Raw genomic sequence first — 18,264 nt, forward strand, 5'->3', positions numbered from 1 at the left:
GGGCTAAGTCCTCTGGACCTCCAGGCTCCACAAACACATGCACAGAAGCCAATGTGACTTGGTCTGGGTCTACCCCAGAGGAGGAGGCTAGCTGCCCCTGGCACCAGTCAGCAGGGGTGCAGCAGGAGGCCTGGGAACTCAGGGACTGAGGAGCAGTGACTTCCCATGGTATTCCCCTGTGGAACAGCTGGCTTCACACAGCTGGCCTGCTGTCTCCTTCCCAGCATGGAATCATGTTCATCATCTCACTGGCGTCTTCTCACAACTAGCACCATGTTTTCCAGGTGCCAAGGCCCACTAGGGGTGACCAGTTGCTCCAGAGAGCAGAGAACGTAGCCCAATCAGAACCCCAGCCCGGCCTTGTGCCGCAAGCATGCCCTCCCCAATAGCAGCGTCCGTCACGAGGAGCCAGAGCAGACCCGCAAGTCGCTGGTACAGTTATTCCTCCCCCTATCTTGGCCCTCCTGTTTGGAGAGACCAGCTCTCTTGACAAGGGACCCCCAAAGGAGGAGCAGAACTAGGGTGGGGTGGACACACAGAGAGCAGAACAGTGCTACCTAGTGCAGGGTGGACACCGTGTGAAGGACCCAGCCCAGAGTAGTCCTCTCTCCCGTCCAGAGATTAGGAGGAGGTAGAAGGAAGGGGAGAGTCATGGCAGCTGTACCCCAGGACCTTGCTAGGCCCCAGGGGAAGCGTCTCTCCCACAGCCCACTGGGGCCACTTCTCTCTTCACCCCTTTCACTGAAAAAAGTAACAGCCAAGCATGGGGAAGTCTGGAAGCTGGTCAGTTCAGTCCCCACCAGGGTAAAGGGCAGTCCCAGAAATGAAGCCCAGGCAGTGTCATCCTGGACAGCAGGTGGGGAGGGAACTGGGTAGGCCCCACCCTGGCTGGTTTCCTTAGGAAGGAGGACGGGTTGGCTTGCTCCAGGGGGCGGGGAGCTGGGGCACAAACAGGGACCAAAGGCAAGGTTTGTCCCTAAGTCTTGGGCAAACCTTACTCCCACTGCTCCCCTGGGTCCTAATCGCAGATGCTGGATTTCCTTTAGATGAATTATTCAGGGGGCTGAGATAGAAATGGAGTCTTAGAGGCAGGGAGGCCAGCGAGAGGAGGGAGAGGCGGTTTCAAGACAAGGAAAGGGAGCTCCTGCAACAGGGCAACAGGTGGGGGGCTTGTGGGGGCCTGTGCAGGCTCCAGGATTCCAGGCAGGTATTCAGTGGTGGGGACTCTGCTAGGGCCCACCCCTACGGTAGGGTACAGGTGCCGTGAGGAGCCCATTCCTGGAGAGCAGTTCTCTGGGAAAACAATGAGGCAAGCCCGAGGAGTTGGTTATATGTTACATTCTTGTGTTTTCCTTTTGCTGTTCCTGGGCTTTTAGCAAAGTCCTGTGTAAAGGTTCTAGCCTTGATCCAGCCGTGCTGGGGGTGCCGAAGGAGGATCCAGGGCCCACCTCTGGGCCAAGATGTCATAGGAGATCAGTAACCCCAGGGACCTGCCTGGTGGCAGAAGGTAAATCAGCAGGGGGTCCTGGAGAAGGTAAATCTGGTACAGCTCCCCTCCCCCAACCCTGCCCTCCTCCCACCTGCCCCCAACTCAGGAGGATCAGGATGTTCCCAGTAGGGTGGTTTTCCTTCCAGATCCCCTTTCTGCATCCAGGACTCCTGTTGCTGTCCTGTTGCTTTTCTTTGACAGCACATCCATCCCTGGCAACTAAGTTCTGCACCAGGCCTTCTCAGAAGAGAAAAAAAAATGGTCAGACTTGTCACAATAACCACAACCACCCCCAAATTTCCCGGAATGAAGCCCCTCCCTCTAGTCGCACTCCACCCCCAATCCCACCCAGAACCATGCCAGAAGAGACTCCCTAAGAATTTGATATCATCCACCAAGCCAGAATTTAAAAATAATTATATTAATAATAAATATGTTAAATTACATTTAAAACAATAAATAGAAAAATAAACTGATAAATAAAATCAACAGGTACAAAATGTTTCAAAATTTCAACCAAAGAGAACACACAGACAGACGAGAGACAAGACAAATGGACATAAACGGGAGGGTGCTTAAATGCATCAGAGGAACCCTTCACAGTTTACGACCCGGCTCCCTCCTTGCCTGGTCACCCTTTTCTGCCCAGCTTGGGAGACCAGGAGACTCAGTGGCTGCTATCTTCGGGGATGCCAGCCATCGCAGGGAAGCCTGGGTTTCCACCTCGGTGGCCTTCTACAAAGCAACCTTGAACCCAGGATGTGGGTTTGGGGAACAGGAGCGTGAGGCGGAGCGTTGAGGAAGTCCCTACAGAGGCAAGTCGGTGCTGTTGTGCCGGGTTTTCCTGGCAGTGCCATCGTCTCGGGGCAGCGCCCTCTGCAGGTTGGACATGGCCACGGTCTTTTTGAGGTCAATCACGGCATAGGAGTCTGAGCTGCGGGCAGGGTGGGTGGTGGGCATGGGGGCTCGCGGAAACGAGGGGTTCTGGGGCCCCTTGGGGCGGTCTCCACCCCAGCCCTTCAGCTCCACCTGGATGTAGTTGAGCTGCCTGGGGGGCTCGGGGCCCGGCCGGCGGAAATCAAAGTTGAAGACCCTCGGGGAGCCTCGGCGGCAGGTCAGTGGCACAGGAAAGCTGCCATGGCTACGGAGGGCAGCCCGGGTGCTGGTGGGCTTCTGAAGTGGGGTCTCGTCCTCCTCACCATCAGGGAAGCCATTGGAGGAGGGAGTGAGCCCATCCCTCGAGTCTCCGTCATCCCCAGCCTCCTCCCCCAGCTGTTGGCCATGGCTCTCCCACACGGGGGGCAGGGAGGGAAGGTTCTCATAGTGCAGCAGGGCGGCCCGGCGGTGGGCAAGACCATTCCAGCCTGGCTCCTCCGTGCTCAGTCTCCAGCCGGCCCCCGGTCGCAGGCCCGCGCTGACATTCTCATAGGTACACTTGGGCTGAGCCGGGCACTCAGAAGCGCCCTCGTTGTTGTTGTTGTTGGGGGGGGCATCATGCAGGCTGGGCCAGAGGCCCTGGCACTTCATCATGTGCCGCCGAGCGGGGGTGGGGCCCAGCACGAACTTCACCTGGCCTGGCTGCAGAAACACCTGGGGGTCCCGGGGGTCAGGGCCCCCGGGCTGGGGGGGGCTGGGCGCCTGGCCCTCGGGCAAGGGCTGCAGGCAATGCCGGCTCCGGCGGTGGTCATCCTCACCGGCTGGCGTGTTGACATATGTGTGGGACTGGAGGAAGGAGTCCAAGTGAAGCAGGAGGGCGCAAGGGCAGGGAAGAAGGGGAGGGCAGAAGGGACAGCATAAGAGCAGCACAGGGAAGAAGAGGCGGAGGGTCCCCCTCTTCCTGGTGCTCCAAACTTCCCAGGGAAGCTACATCCCTGGGGGGCCCAGGGATTCTCCTCCCTTCCCATGATCCTTAGGAGCGGCCATGTTTCCGACCCCCGTCCCCCCAACCCAGACCAGCGGGGAGGAGCAGCTTGCTCACCTGCTCATCAGGGGCAATGAGGGCATGAGTAGACTCTTCCCCAAGCGAGGGGTGTCGCAGGCTGCTCGTCGAGGGGCGCCGGGGTGCTGAGAATCTCGGGCCCTCTCCTGGGCAGCCAAGGAAGCCATTGGAGAAGCTGGAGACAGTGTAGCCTAGAGCTGGGCACACAGGAGACAAGGCCATATGGGGGCGGGGAGGGGGGGATCCTTAAACCACCTGTGACTGCACATGTGGCATCACGGGAGTCCTCAGAGGAGGGGAGACACTCCCCGGGCCCCCCAGGTGGTTAGCCTAGCTAATCCAGCAGCCCCCAGTCTCTTTCACCTCTCTGCTCCTCAAACCCTGCCCCTTCCCTCAAAGCTCAGCAGGAGCCCCACTTCCCCCAGTTCAGCCTTAGCTGAAACACTTGAGGCCACCTTGCCATCCTGAACTTTCCCTTCGCCTCATTATAGCTCTGCCAGTGAGCGCCAGGGAAGTGCCCAGACATCAGGGATGGTGTTTCTCTAGCTTCTGCCCGCCACAGGCCAGCCCTCGAAGAGAACACGGAGCAGGGGCTCAGGGGGTACTCAGGGAATAAACAAGTGGAAGGTATGGGAACCTCCCCAGGAGAGTTATGAGCCAAAATACCTGTACCAAGTCAAGAAAGGTAGAACGGGTATACCCCAGTAGACAGAAGGAAGGAAGCAAAATAGCTCCAGACTGCTGTTTCCATGGAAACTCAATGTCTTCCTGTCTGCTCCTGAACCATCAGTCACGACAAGGCCCAGGACTCCCCAGCCTCAGCCCGAGTCACCCGACTGGCCCCGACCTGGCCTTATTCATCCCCAAGAGTCATCAGATGGCAGGTGGCTGGCCTGGAGGGCTGGGTGGCCTGGCCGTCCCACCTGCCTGCCTGGCACTTCCTAGGCCTGTGCCTGTGTGTATAAGTGTGGAGGCCGAGGAGGGGTCTCCTCACCATTGGGAGGCTGGGGGGCCCGAGGGAGGCCGAGCTCAGCCGGGTGGCTGTTGCGGGTGACGATGACCGGCTCCTCCATCACGTTGATGCTGTTGCACTGCATCAGATCCTGAAGCAAGTTGAAGATCTCCTCAGCCCGGGAGCACTTGAAGGCAAATATCCCTGAAGGAGGAAAGGGAGAAATGAGGCTCCTCTCCCCAGAGAGACTGAGCAGAGGAAAGACACTCAGGGACTGTCCCTGATCTCGAGGACCAGGCCTGCAGTGGGCAGGAGGGCATCTCCTCATCCCCAGCACTCCCTTAAGGCCCAAGGGCTCCAGGAGAAGCTGGGCCCAAGGCCCCCTTGTTTCCCCCATTAACATGACCGTAGGCTAGAGATCTCTACCTCACCCGAACTCCTCCATGGACTGACCGTGTTCGCAGGTGAGGGGTACACAGGTGAGGGGAGGAGAAGTCACCAGCAAAGCAGAAAAGGACAGTAGGGGCCCCTTAGCCAAAGTTTTGCTTTCTGAAGTTTCAGTGACCACCAGTTAACTGGGGTCCGGAAGCAGACAAGCCTCCTTCTGATGCACCATCTGAATGTCAGCAGGAGCGGCCCACGAGCTCACGCTGCCCGCTTCCTTCCCCTCACTTCCCTCATTGCGTGGGCTTGTCGCCTTCCCACACCATCACAAGAAGAGGGAGCAGAGTACTGTATTTTGAGAGACAGACCACACTCACATAACTTTCATCACAGGCCACTGCTGTGATTGTCTGGCCTTGTTGCTATCGTTGTTCATCTCACTGTGTATAGAAATATACGCAGAACATACAGGTTTGGTGCCATGTGTGGTTTCAGGCACCCACTGGGGGTCCTCCCTGCAGATACAGTGGGGGCCCTACTGGGTCGGATGAATGACCATTCCTCTCCCCACACTGGCTCCATCTCCCTCTGCCTACCACCCTTTGCTCCCTGGAGAAATTTGAGCCCCACCCTCGGCTCAACACCCAAGCATGTCCAAGCTCTCTGAAGGTCAGAGAGTCTGTACTGTTCATTGCTTGCTCACTGCGCACTTAGTCCAGGGCCCGGCCAGAGAGAGAATGTCTACCCTGGAGAGGACAGTGATCTCCCGGCACTTAAACTCTGGTACAGAAAGGAAGAAGGATGGGCAGGCTTGCCTGGGACCCCCACGGCCAGGCCCTCATGCAGCTCTCCAGTGGGGCTGCTCTGACAGCCCCTCTAGCTTTGAGGTGGCAGCTCACGGTCCCAGGCACAGCGGGCCTGGGCTAAGTATCTCCAATTAAGGCGTCCGATTGTGCCCCCGGGGTGTTGGGCCAGCCTGGGATTCTGCATACCCCATGCCGGCAACAGCAGGGCCCAGCACTCAGGAGAGGCTACCTGGGGCGTGCACATGCACAGACCCATAACAAAGATCAACGAAAGCAGCCTGGGCTACAGGACAGCTGACGTTTGCAGGAATGAGACAACAAGGATAGAGGGGGAGGAGAAGGAAGAGGACTCTTCTGGCAAGGGATGTTAAGGGTGAGGAGAGGATAAGCCTGGAGTTTCAGGAGAAACCAGTGTGGGCGCCCTGGGCTGCCTCTCTGGAATCTCAGGTGTGGACGAAACACCACGATGAGAAGCCCCTTCCTGTCCTCCTGCTCAGCCAGTGTAAGCACCTCTGCCACAGAAGCCCAAAGGGGACGATGTGTGTTGAGGGAAGGCTCCCAGCCAAGAGCGCATCAGACACTCACTGCTGGAATGGTGGCCTCGTCAGAGAAGCCTGTTCGCGCCACGCCAGCAGGCACAGCCCTGGCAGCACCTCACGCAAGCCCAGGCCAGCCTCCTTCTGCAGAACTCAGGTCTGGATCCTAAGAAAGAAGCCCAAACCATGCTCTTCCTTCAAGAAGCCGTGGCGGGCCCTGGCCTTGACTTCCTGCAATGATCACTACTCTCTGACCCCCAGCTGTCCGGAGGAAGGGGAGGAAGGGAGAATACATCACTCTCTAGGTGAGAGGAGACAAAGATGAACCTCTTGGAGCCTCCTCTGTACGTCAGAGATCCAAGAGTCCGGCCTCCCCAAGCCTATCGTTCCCAAGCCACCCGGCCCCAAGGTGACCAGAGCTCCCAACTTAACCCTTCACTATTCATGGGCTCCAGAGTACCTGACCTAGGGACTCGGCATAAAGTTTGTTCCTACAGAGGAGATAAGAGGTCCCCTCGAAACTGGAGTAACAGAGGACGGAGGAACTGCTTGCCTTCCCAAGAGGGCTCTGGCCTGAGAGCACTGGCTCTTTCCCTCGGGCCTTGCAATAAACGCCCCCATGAAAGGACCCAGGCCGGAGCCACCGTGCCCGAGGACAGAGAGCACTGACCTGGGAGTCCACTTAGTTCCATACTGCCATGCTCTGTGCTCCTGGTCACCACCCCTGTAACACCTGCCCTGCCAAAAGGCGTCCCCACGGTCCCCAAGGCTCTGACTTCCCGCTGCCGTGCCAGCGCGCAGCAAGAAAAGTACTCACCCTGGCCCGTCTGACAGCGGCGGCCGCTCTCGAAGGAGAAGAGGTTGGAGTCGTAGCCGTAGCGCCGCAGGCAGAGGTAGGGCCAGCGGACAGCCTCGCGCCGCTGCAGGTGCAGCACCAGCTCACTCTGCGTCAGCTCCATAACCCCGGAGCCCAGTTCCACCCCCTCGTCATCCACATTTGTCACCTGGTGGGCAGGGAACCGAAGGGTCAGTGGGTGCGTCCACAAGTATGGGCAGGGGTCCCTGAGCCACTGGGAGGCAGGCCAATGTGGGGTGGGGGCTGGGCGGCCGCAGGGCTCCCCCATCCCCCAACGGGGTCTTGAGAAAGCCACATGACCACCAGGAGACCCAGCGGATGAAGAAGTGTCCTTCCCTAGGTCTCAGCTTTGGCCCTTAGGCAGTGGGGGAGGGGTGGCCAGCTGACCTCCAAGGTCAGATGGTTTGACGACGAAGGTTAGAGGACCTCAATGGTCCATCCCTTGTGCCCAAGAACTGGACGCTGACAGAGGATGGGGTTCAGTTACAAGTTCAAAATCTGAAGGCCCGAGGGGGACAGAACTCATATCAGACCTCCTCCACCTCCCCAGCTCTAGGACCTTGCCGAGGGCTCCCTCTTCTGGTTAGTAGGAGAAGCTGGGCCTCAACAAGTTGGGTGTGAGGAGGGGACTCCCCAGGGAGAGGTGAGAGGTGGTGAAGGTAGGGGGCGGTGCCCAGGTCCACTGGGTCTGGCCTTAGCTTCCCAAAGCCAACAGCCAACGCTAATATAGGGTTTACTGTGTGTTACACATGCTTTATGTGTATTAACTTAGAAACATAGACTTGTGTTGTTTTCTCCAAAAAATATCATGTGTAAAGCGACAAAGGTATACTGGCAGGAGTGAATGTTCCAAAAGCACGGTATCTCTTCATTCTTTAGAGGCCATTCACTGTAGGAGAGCCACACAATGAGCAGTGGCCTAGGCCCCTGAGGAATCTTAACAAGCCACCACCTCAGCCTTTGACTTCACCTTCTCTAGAGAGGGAAGGCTGCTGGACAGGTTGGCCCAAGGCCAGGAAGCCATGCTGGGAGCTCGGGAGAGGAGGGAGTTGTGGATACCTTGAACTTGGTGGGGTGGTTGTCTGGGACACTGTCTCTGTTCAGGCAGCTGCAGCAGCTCCCCATGGTGTCAGAGCAGCCAGTCCGCCCTAGGGGAAAACGTAAGGGAGAAGGTCATCAAGGTCAGCTCCAAAAAGCCCTGCTTTGGGGACGCTGGCAGAACCACATAATTGTGATCACCCACTGTTGGACACAGTAGGACCCTGTCCCTCCTCTAAGAAATTTACTCTCTCAATCCAGGGCCAGACATGCATTGGATAAACATTAAAGCAAGTTAGGATGTGTTAAGGATTAATGCTAACAGAGGGATGAACAGACTTCTCAGAGGTAACATCTGATCTGGACCTTGAGAAGTGAGGACAATTTTGACTAATGTATTGAAAGGGAAGGGAAACCTGACTAATGTACTGAAAGGAAAAGCCCAGATAAAGCAGGGAGGGCGCCTGGGTGGTTCAGTTGGTTAGGCATCCGACTCCTGATTTCAGCTCAGGTCATGATCTTGGGGTTGTGGGATTGAGCCCTGCATCTGGCTCCATGCTCAGCGTGAGTTTGCTTCTCCCTCTCTCTGCTCCTCCCCCAACTCATGCTATCTCTCCCTCTCCCTCAAATAAATAAATAAGTAAAAATTTTTTTTAAAGTGGGGGGGCAGGGGACCAGAAGGAGTGATTTGCTTCAAATGGAGCTGGGTCCAGGGCCTTTATCCAGATTCAGAAACTGGTAGTAACTTGTGAGTCCCCAACACTTTGGCCTGGACCTTCCTCTTTTTTTTTTTTTTTTTCCATCTTTTCCACCTAATCCTTCCCACATCACCCAAATTCTTTCTTACCTCACTACCATCCCAACATCTACTTCAAATTTATCTTTTTGATGTTCTCTTCCATGAGGCATCACATCATGCTCAAAAGATATAGTAAGAAGACAGAACTTGTAACAGAGCACATTTTTTTATAACCTTGATTAAGTCTTTCTTCCTTAAAAAAAAACAAATGCTGGGGCGCCTGGGTGGCTCAGTGGGTTAAGCCGCTGCCTTTGGCTCAGGTCATGATCTCAGGGTCCTGGGATCGAGTCCTGCATCGGGCTCTCTGCTCAGCAGGGAGCCTGCTTCCTTCTCTCTCTCTCTGCCTGCCTCTCAGTGTACTTGTAATTTCTCTCTGTCAAATAAATAAATAAAATCTTAAAAAAAAAAAAAAAAAACATATGCTCAGGTTACTTCTCTTTGTCTAAAGGGGAGACCAGAGGCCCTACTATCTGGCTTTTCCCTCCAGGATTACCGCACTTGGATTATATGTTGCAACAATTGGGCCTCTGTCTAGAATGAAGAGGAGACCACCAAGCTGGAGTGACCCAAGGGAGCAAACAAACGCATAGAACAATCCCAACCAGAAGGGGCTGCAACTTGAAGCGAGAAATGAATCTGTATGGGGCACGTGGGTGGCTCAGTGGGTTAAGCCTCTGACTTTTTTTTTTTAAGATTTTACTTATTTATTTGACACAGAGAGAGAGAAGCAAGCAGAGAGGCAGGCAAAGAAACAGGGGAAAGCAGGCTCCCCGCTGAGTGGAGAACCCGATGTGGGGCTTGATCCCAGGACCCTGAGATCATGACCTGAGCCAAAGGCAGAGGCTTAACCCACTGAGTCACCCAGGCGCCCCAAGCCTCTGACTCTTGATTCCAGTTCAGGCTGTGATCCCAGGGTATGAGATCTAGCCCTGCATCAGGATCCACGCTGGAAATGGAACCTGCTTAAGATTCTCTTTCTCCCTCTCCCTCTGCCCCTCCTGCTTGTTCCCTTTCTCTCTCTAAAATAAATACATCTTTTAAAAAAATAAATCTGTATGATCAGATATCCTTCCAAAACTCCCACTGTATGTGTAAAGCCTTGAACAATCCTATCTCCCATTCCACCCAACCTGAAAAACTCCAGAAAAGTGCCTCCCATACACAGCTCTCACCTCACCCAGGCCATTGGGGAGCTGACCATGGGAGGGGCATGGGGAAGGACCCCCACTTTATTCCCCCTGTTCTTGGTGGGGCATCATGGCAAGTAGTCTGCAGAGAAGTCACCTGGATCCCTCTGGGACACACCTGGGGCTCACCTAGCACAGGAGACAAAGACCACAGGTTAGTGGAAACTTTCCACCCTCGGCCCAGTTGTTAATAAAACTCACTTGCTGTTAGTCCAGCCCACCTGGATATTTGTCCCGGGTCCTAATGGGACAGAAACACAACAAAGAAAGTGAGATCAAAGGCAAAGGGGCCACCAATTCCAAGCCCCACAGGCCCTGAGAGGGAGCAACTCCCCTACTAGCAATGAGTTTCAAGTCTGAGGCAGCCTTTTACTTGCCTCTAGAACCCATCTGTATCCCATTATAACCAACACCAAAGCCACAACCTTACCTTTGCAGAGAACTTTAAGTCTACAGAGAGCTTTCTCAAAAGGACCCTGTGATGTATTGGAAAGAACACTGGCTTAAGATTCAGGCAACCAATATTCTAGTCTGTTTTGTGGCCACAAAGTATCTGGGAAACTCTGGCAAGGCAATCCCCACCTCCCACCTCAACGCCTTAGTTTTCAAGGGAAACATCTGTAAACAGCAAGGCTTCTTGCTTAAATAACCTCTAGAAGTAAGTACATAGGGAAAAGGTCACAAAAATGGACATTTGCCTCTTTCGGGACAAGCTAATAAGCTCCTTCAATCTCACATTTGGAAGCTTAACAGATTTTCTGTCCCCCAAGTGCTGAAAGGCTTACAATTTTAACATATATGCTAATATTAATAAAAATTTTAGAGATCTGAGGTGGACAAGTTGATGAGCAAGGACCTCCAAGATCCTTGAAACCCCACCCTCCTGCTTTTCGAAAGCAACTATCCTTTCCCAGGGCCCCTTGTGCTCTACTTCCACATAAAACTTTCCGGGTAAAAAGACCCCCACCCTCCTGGCCTGGCTTATTCTCTAGAACGAAGCAGGCTGAGGGAGGTGTGCACAGCCTAAAGGAAGGCAGTTAGGAAAATACTGAGGCTTAAGTCACCAACAGGGAGTCAGGGTGAAAACAAGAATTATAGGGTGCAAGATGGGGGAGGGTGTTACACCTTCTTCTGTCCCCTTCATTTGTCTTTAAGATATCAGAACATATCATGACACTTCGGGGGGGTGGGGCGGTACAATGGCTGGGACAGAAGGGGCTCTTGTCTGGGATAGGTGTGGATTGGAGATTAGATGTCAGGGTAGGTTATAGGGACCCCAAATATATGAGGGCTCGGGAAAACGTGGGCAAGTTTTTTGCATTTGAGTATGGTGCAGGGAGAATGGGGCGTATGCATGATCAGAGGAAACGCATAGCTCTGTAAGCATTTGGGGGCATCCCGGAGAATGGTGGCTCTGCGGGCGTTACCAGAATTCGCAGGAGTGAGGGGGTTCCAAGGGCTCCAGGACAAGCGAAGGTGTGTCCGGGGGTGGGGGTGGGGTGGTTCTGGGGAGGAGCGACAGATTCAGGTTGCGGGGTTGTCAGGGGAATTTCTACAGACACCGGGAAGCAATGGGGGGAGGTCGGGGCCGCGCGCCGTCCCTAGATCCCCGCCCCCAGTCCCGGGACTCCACCGCCCGCTCGCCCAAGGGCTTCCTCGGGAGGGAGCGGAGACTGTGGCGCGGCGCGGTGCGGCCTCTGTGGAACCGCCTCGTCCCCGCCCCGCCGCGCCCCGACTCACATCGCCCCGCGGCCCGGGCGGCGCCGGGCCCCGCTCCCGGGTCCCGCTGCAGCAGCCGCCGCCCGCCCGGAGCCAAGGCCTCCCCGCCCCGCCCCGCCCCGCCCCGCAGCCGCGAGGTCGGAGGTCACCGACAGCACCAACGAGACGCTGCGGGCGGGCGGACCTGATCGGGGGCGACCGGCGCGCAGCCTAGAAGGTCCCTTTGGAGGACTTTGCAGGCGGGAACAGAGAGCATGCGCAGACGCCAGAGGGCGCTCCCGGCCAGCCAAGGAGCTAGCCCCCGAGGGAGCGGGGAGGGGCGGGGAGGGGGGCGGGGAGGGGCGGGGCTGAGGAGGGAACCAGAGATGGGACCAGTGGTTTCCACTCCCGGGATCAGAAAAGGGACTCGGGTCGGGGAGAAACGAAAAAGGTGGAGGAAGGGCCTGAAGAGACAGAAGGGAGAAGGGCAAGACGACGGATCCCTAAGAAGGGCTGGGGACCGGCTGGGCGTGGGTGAGGATACCCAGAGAGGGGCGGGGCTAGGAGATCTGAGGGAGGATTGGTGGTGGGGGGCGGGTACCTGCTGGCTGGGAAAGGCGTTCCGTTCCTTGAGCGGTGGAAGACCCGGCACCGCCGCAGTTCCCTGGTGTCTACCCTGTGCCGGCTGGGGCGCGGTGCCGGCGCTACAAACTTGGGAGTGGGGAGGAGGGCAGTGGAGCCTGCACATTTTCCACCCTGGGATCCCCCAAATTCTTTCCTTCAGGCTGCAACTCCAGGCCCCTCCCGAGCCGCCCGTTCTACCAGTCCGGGAGGGGCGGGCAGGGGCCGCCGCGGGGCGTGGGAGAGGAAGGGCCGCGCTCCCGGGGCGGGCAGAGGCGGGCGCTGAGGCCTCGGGGTGGGGACTGGGTGGAGGGCCCGACGACTGGGTCTGTACAGAACGGTCCGGACGCGGGCGAGCAGCGAGGGTGAGACCCCAGCAAAATCCCATTCCCTCCCGTAAACTGCCAGCAACCAGACTGGGAATCTCAACTGACTCCCGGGGAAGTCCAAGAAAAAACTTTGGGGATCTGTCGAGAAGGACCGGACACTTCTCTTCTCCGTCTCACTGTCCGCGGAAAACCTTCCCATCCTTTTACCTCCCTAGTCCCTAGGGCCGTGCAGGCTCGGCCCTCGAGGGCAGGGGTGGATTGGGAAGGTAAAGCTCTTGAGCTCCGTTGCACCTGCGCGGGGTGGGGGTGGGGGGCAGAGAGAAGGGGTTCAATCCTGAGGGAAGAGGAATTTTTTAAGGAATCCAGTATGTTAGTAAGACCTGGTCCAGTGCTGGGTGGAGGTGGGGGGATGGAAGGGTGAAGGGTGAGAGCTAATTTCTGAACGTCGTTTTTGTGGGGGGCAGTTTCATACAAACTTTAACCTGGAAGAGGGCGCAAATCCACTCTGAGGTCCCAGATGGCCCCTGTCGTGTGCCTGACACTCTCCCAAGTACCTCTTGCTGCCTGGAGCAGGGGCAGTGCTGTTAGGGGAAGTGGCTACTTTTGGCTCTGAATGTGGCTGGCTGCTCTCCACAGGAAACTGACCAGAGGGACAGACCAGGAAGGAAGCAAATGGGTGTGGAAGCAGGGATGGGTGGCACAGAATGTCTGAAGGGTGGGGGGTGCTCAGGGCTGGGAATCAATGCAACTGTTATAGTCCAAACCTTGTTCCCAACTCCACAGCTCCGTCTTCTAGAGGCCTGGGATTTGGTCAGGCCTTCCTGTGCCCAGCTGCTGTCAGAATCCATCTGGGATCTCAAAGACAACCTCTCCCTAGGACATCCCTCAGCTTCCTAGTGTGACCTTAGGCAAGTTAACCTCTGTTTGTTTCAACCATCAAATGGGATAACAGAAACTATCTGATAGGATTATTTTGAGGATGCATTATATTGTGCAAAATGCTAGTATAGTCCCTTGCACAGAGTAAAACTTTACAGAAAAATTTGCTCTGGTTCTTTTTCTTCCTGAGGTGCTGTATACACCTTCCCCAGCCTCATTCTGCTGGGTGTCATCTCTGTCTTACCCACTGGACTCCTTGAGGACAGGGCCCATCCCTTCTGTACTTCAGTAGTCCCCCTCACCCCCAAGATACTGTGTTCTTGCTAGGGCCGGCCCCAAGAAGGGCTTAAGAGAGGTATTTGGAATTATCCAGTGGAATTGGAAATTGCTGCTATAGGTAGAAGCCAGATGCACAAGAGTTTCCTCTGTCCTCAGGCTTAGAGACTAGGTGAGGAACTGAGACAGGCACAGGGCACAAAGAGAAACATTAGTACTAAATCTCAGGGTGCAGACTGTATTTCCTTCTGAAGCTCAGAAAAGGGAGAGCTGGTATGGCTGGAGGGGCTGAAAAGGGCTTCCTGGTGACGTGGTCCTTTTACCTGGCCTGAGTCTACAGCTGGAGAAGTGGGGTCTGTGTTGGTAGTGTAGAGGACACTGGCTCACTGGGGTGTTCAGTGCACAGTGAGGAAAGGTGGAGTTAAGGTTGGGGACACGGGGAAGGGTCCAGTCTGCCCAGAGGCTTACTAGAAAAGTGGAATGCCCTCTCTTTCCATTGTGGGCTGCCTCTTTACTCCTTTCCAATCTTGGGAAACCCCAGAATTTGAGCTTCAGAAACTCTAGAGCTGAAAGGCGTGGCCTCAAGACCTGGCTCAGTCACTTGGTACCTGTGTGACCTCAGGCATTTATGCTCCCTGAGTCTCAGTGTAGCCATCTGTAAAATGGGGACAGAATACCACCCATGTCATCTGGTTGCTGGGAGGATGGGAGGAGATAATTCCTGCAGAGCACTTGGCACTGCCCAGCACATTGTTAAGGGGCCAATAAATCGAAGATGTTCTTGTCTTCTGGGCAGACTTTGTCACCGATGTCAGTTCTGAACTCTGACTGGCCCCACCAAGGGGAGAGCCTCAGCCCTCAGGAGCCAGGTCCACCAGCCAACTCAGACAGTGACCTAAGACACTTGCTGGAGAAGTACTCTGAGGGGACTTCTGCTCAGGTACTGGGAGCCCTTTCCTTCCCTCTGAGACCAACACGCCCTCTATCCTACAGCCTCCTCCCACTTCCACTGTCTGGAAGGTAGGTAGCTTTTGTGCCCAGACTCCCATGGCCCTTTTCTCTTTGCAGGAATCCCTGTCTCTACAGCCCCCTCCAGATGGGGTGTGGGGGTTTAACTTTAAACTTATTCACGTGAAGACACATTACCTCTCCTGGCATGGGGCAGGGCGGGCGTCTGCGTTGTCAAAGCACACTCTAGGCTTTGGCTCCAGTGGAGTAAAGGGAGCTCATTTAAAGCAAAAGAAAGGATACCATTTTGGGGAATGGGACCTCCCCAGCCTGCCTCAATCAGACCACAGATGCAGGCGTCGGGTCAGCCATCCTTGTCTCGATCTGGAAAGAGGGGGTGCTTGGAAGTCATTCCAGATTAGAGAAGAGGTGGCAGTGAGGTGGGAGGAAAGAAAAGCAAGGCAAACCTAACCACCCCTTTCCTGCATCTCCTCAGAGTCCTGAAGTTCTGAGCTTGGGGCTCCCTGGCCTGGACACCCAAGGGGCCCCCAACTGGCCTGAGCTTCGGATCCTCCTGCAGCAGCTGCCTCCACAGGACAGTGATGTGGGTCCCCCTCTCTCCAGGTTCCAATCTGTCGCCTCCCTCTCTCTATTTACTGTGGGTCCAGAAGCCAGAGGACATGGATCTAGGGCCTGGGCTGGCTATGCCACTAATTGGGGAAGTCATCCCCCATCCCCAGCCTGAGTTTTCAAATCTACACAATGGGGGCAATAGCATCTGCTCTGCCCACAATGCTTAGCTGAAGAGCAAATGAGAAAATGGACATGAACCACTTTTGAAACCGATAATGGAATGTACAAATGTAGAGTATGGTTAAGTATTTATTGAGACCCTATGTGTGCCCAGACTAAAGCCTTACACTTCAGTTTGGGGAGCTGGGGGGCAGGGGGCAAGACAGGAGAACATGGAATAAATTAGAAAAACAATGGAAAGTGATAGTGAGTGCCAGCTCATGGCAGGTAAGTCTCTAAATTTGTGGTGACAGGGCTCAGTGCTGTGGGCTGTCAGGATCCGAGTGGTGGCCATTCCTTGGGGGAGGTGAGACTGGGGTAGACTTCCTCCATATCTCTTCCCTCTCTCCCTCTCCTTCTCAGTGCCCTTTTGTGTTATCTCCTGGAGCTTCTACAACCTTCCTTTGACCTAGCAGCTAAGCCTCCTCTCTGCAGTCAAACTCCAGTCTCACCTGCTGGGGCTCTCCCAGTCTCAGTGGTGGCCTGTTTCTGCAGGAGCGCTACTGCCTGGCCCTTGGGGAGGATGAGGTGGCCGAGCTGAGGCTCTTCTGTAACCAGCGGAGGCAGGAGGCCCTGGGACAGGGGGTGGCCTGCAGGGTATCTCCCAAGCTGGCAGAACACACCTGTGAGAAGGTATGTGGTGTTCCCCCTGCTCCATTCCCCTTTGCCTTCACACTTCAGCAGAAGGGGCGAGCTCCAGGGACTCAGGTGGGGTAAAGGGGTTGGGGATTGACAGTTTGGCACACTTGAAAAAGAGGAGCCAAGTTTAGGGGTTCTTGGTGGGCCTGCAGTCGAGGTGGGCTGCCAGGGGTCTAGGGAGAACAGTTGGATTGGGGTTGGGATGGAAGAGCCAGGAGGGAAGCCAGGAGCATGCTGGGGCCTCTGCCCAGCCCAGCACACCCCGACTGGCAGTGCAGGGAGCGGCTGAGGCCCGGGGAGTACGGAGTGTTCGCAGCCCCGGCAGGAGAGCGGCGCGGCTGGCACCCGGCTTGCTTTGCCTGCCAGGCCTGTGGCCAGGCCCTGATAAACCTCATCTACTTCTACCACGACGGGCATCTCTACTGTGGCCGTCATCACGCAGAGCTGCTGCGACCGCGCTGCCCGGCTTGTGACCAGGTACAGCTGGAAGAGGGTTGCTTGGAGGGGGCTGCCCAGGGTCCAACGTGGCAGGATATAAGGGGACAACTCTGCCAGTACCGTGGAGTGAAGAACTCATAACCAGCCTGGGACTTTTTGTTCCCTGTTGCTCTGGGGATGGGGACCTGTTGCCTTGTGCCCTCCCCCACTGCAAGCTTTTCTTGGATTGAGAGAATTTCTCCCGAGCAGGGACTGTTGGGCAGATATTGGTTGGTCTCAGTTTGCCGGGTCCCCAGTGCTGTGCCCTATCAGGAGAGGACCTGCCATAATGTCAGCATAAGAGGCCGGCGGAATCCTGGGTTGGGAGTCCAGGCAACTGGGGTCGCACTTTTTCAGGCTATGCCACCTGCTAGCCGGATCCTAGCTAGGCCAATCAGCCCTCCCTGCAGCCGAGAGTGGTTGAGTAGATCAAATGGGATGTCTGTAGACGTGCTTTAGAGTTAACTGGGTGTAAGGCGTGGTTACTGGGTGAATGAATGAGTGAATGAATGAATGAATGAGCTGTTCTCCCTGCCTCTCCCAGCTGATCTTCTCCCAGCGCTGCACTGAGGCAGAGGGACGGCGCTGGCACGAAAACCACTTCTGCTGCCAGGACTGCGCTGGGCCCTTGGGCGGGGGACGTTATGCTTTGCCGGGGGGCGGCCCTTGCTGCCCTAGCTGCTTTGAGAGTCGCTATTCGGATGCCGGCTGGAGCCAGGCCCTTGCACGGGAAGGGAGGCCCTTGCTAGGTAAGGGAGAAGGTGCAGATCAAAGGAGAATGGGGCAGCGGCTTGGGCTGGGCTGAGGAGGGGACTCTCCCGGGCTGGGACCCTCGCCCCGGTCCCACGCCGTCCCGTCCCCCCACCGTACCCCCCAGACCCGAGCCTTGGGGCCCGCAGCTCTCACCGCGCGTCCCTGGTCGGAGCGCTCCAAGGGCCTCCCGAACCCATCCCTCGCCACCGTTGGGTATGCGGTGCGGGACTAGCTCCCGGACTGGGGACGCGGCCGCCCTCTGGTGGGCGGCGGCGGGGAGGGGCGGAGGAGCCCGGGAGAGGTGTCGCAGCCGCGGCGGCGGCGCGCTACGGCTCGGGGGCGGGGCGGGAGGCCGGACCCCAGCTGGAACGGGTTTCTGGGGCCCGCCCCGCTCGGATCCGGGATACGGAGACTCCCGGCTCTGAGATGGGCATTACGGACCCGGCCCGGAACAGGGGAGGCGAGACTCGGTAGAGTTGAAGAGGGAGACTGCGCCCCGCTGGACATCGCTACCATCTCCCGGGCAGCCCTCCCCGCCGCTGCCTCCCACTCCAGTCCGGGAACCCAGAGGGGGCTGCTTCGATCCAGTCCGGAACAGGAGGGTCGAGCTGGGGACCAGGCGGAGGCACCCAAAGGGCGGGAGCGGGGCCGCCTGGAGACGCCCCTCGATGCCAAGCAGGACGCCCCCTGCCCCACCTGCTCCTCTTCTTCTGACTCGGAACCAGAAGGATTTTTCTTAGGCCAGCGCCTTCCCGGTCCCTGGAAGACCCCCGGAAGCCTCCAGGCTGGGGACAGCGACAACTCCAGGAAGCACTGCACCATCTGCTAATGGCGCAGCCCGGAGAAGGGGGAGGGGATATGATGTT

At 56.6% G+C, this 18,264-nt stretch overlaps 2 protein-coding genes across 7 annotated transcripts; one reads left to right on the top strand and one right to left on the bottom strand.

Moving 5' to 3' along the window:
• Nucleotides 1-1,889: 1,889 nt before the first annotated feature.
• Nucleotides 1,890-17,861, bottom strand: FRS3 (fibroblast growth factor receptor substrate 3). Of its 3 annotated transcripts, none has more exons than XM_045071080.1 (7): nucleotides 17,552-17,861; nucleotides 9,972-10,115; nucleotides 8,022-8,110; nucleotides 6,924-7,110; nucleotides 4,423-4,584; nucleotides 3,468-3,625; nucleotides 1,890-3,211 (listed from the first exon to the last, which is right to left on the bottom strand). In XM_045071080.1, exons 3-7 carry the CDS (start codon nucleotides 8,085-8,087, stop codon nucleotides 2,297-2,299), a joined length of 1,488 nt encoding a protein of 495 aa, XP_044927015.1. In that variant the 5' UTR covers nucleotides 8,088-8,110; nucleotides 9,972-10,115; nucleotides 17,552-17,861; the 3' UTR covers nucleotides 1,890-2,296. The 3 variants fall into 3 exon arrangements, with proteins under 3 accessions (XP_044927015.1, XP_004739982.1, XP_044927014.1); XM_004739925.3 differs by lacking the exon at nucleotides 17,552-17,861 and adding an exon at nucleotides 12,286-12,399; XM_045071079.1 differs by lacking the exon at nucleotides 17,552-17,861 and adding an exon at nucleotides 11,727-11,808.
• Nucleotides 12,045-18,233, top strand: PRICKLE4 (prickle planar cell polarity protein 4). 4 transcript variants are annotated; one of them, XM_045071082.1, is made up of 9 exons: nucleotides 12,045-12,218; nucleotides 12,714-12,900; nucleotides 13,418-13,542; nucleotides 14,586-14,729; nucleotides 15,234-15,341; nucleotides 16,025-16,162; nucleotides 16,442-16,645; nucleotides 17,190-17,394; nucleotides 17,854-18,233. In XM_045071082.1, the coding sequence occupies exons 4-9, from the start codon at nucleotides 14,598-14,600 to the stop codon at nucleotides 18,225-18,227; spliced, it is 1,161 nt and encodes a 386-aa protein (XP_044927017.1). In that variant the 5' UTR covers nucleotides 12,045-12,218; nucleotides 12,714-12,900; nucleotides 13,418-13,542; nucleotides 14,586-14,597; the 3' UTR covers nucleotides 18,228-18,233. The 4 variants fall into 4 exon arrangements, with proteins under 4 accessions (XP_044927017.1, XP_004739988.1, XP_004739987.1 ...); XM_004739931.3 differs by lacking the exon at nucleotides 12,714-12,900; XM_004739930.3 differs by lacking the exons at nucleotides 12,045-12,218; nucleotides 12,714-12,900 and adding an exon at nucleotides 12,521-12,670.
• Nucleotides 18,234-18,264: the final 31 nt, after the last annotated feature.

This window comes from Mustela putorius, unplaced genomic scaffold, assembly GCF_011764305.1.
Source record: "Mustela putorius furo isolate JIRA1106 unplaced genomic scaffold, ASM1176430v1.1 tig00003983_pilon_pilon_pilon, whole genome shotgun sequence".
Lineage (NCBI taxonomy): Eukaryota > Metazoa > Chordata > Mammalia > Carnivora > Mustelidae > Mustela > Mustela putorius.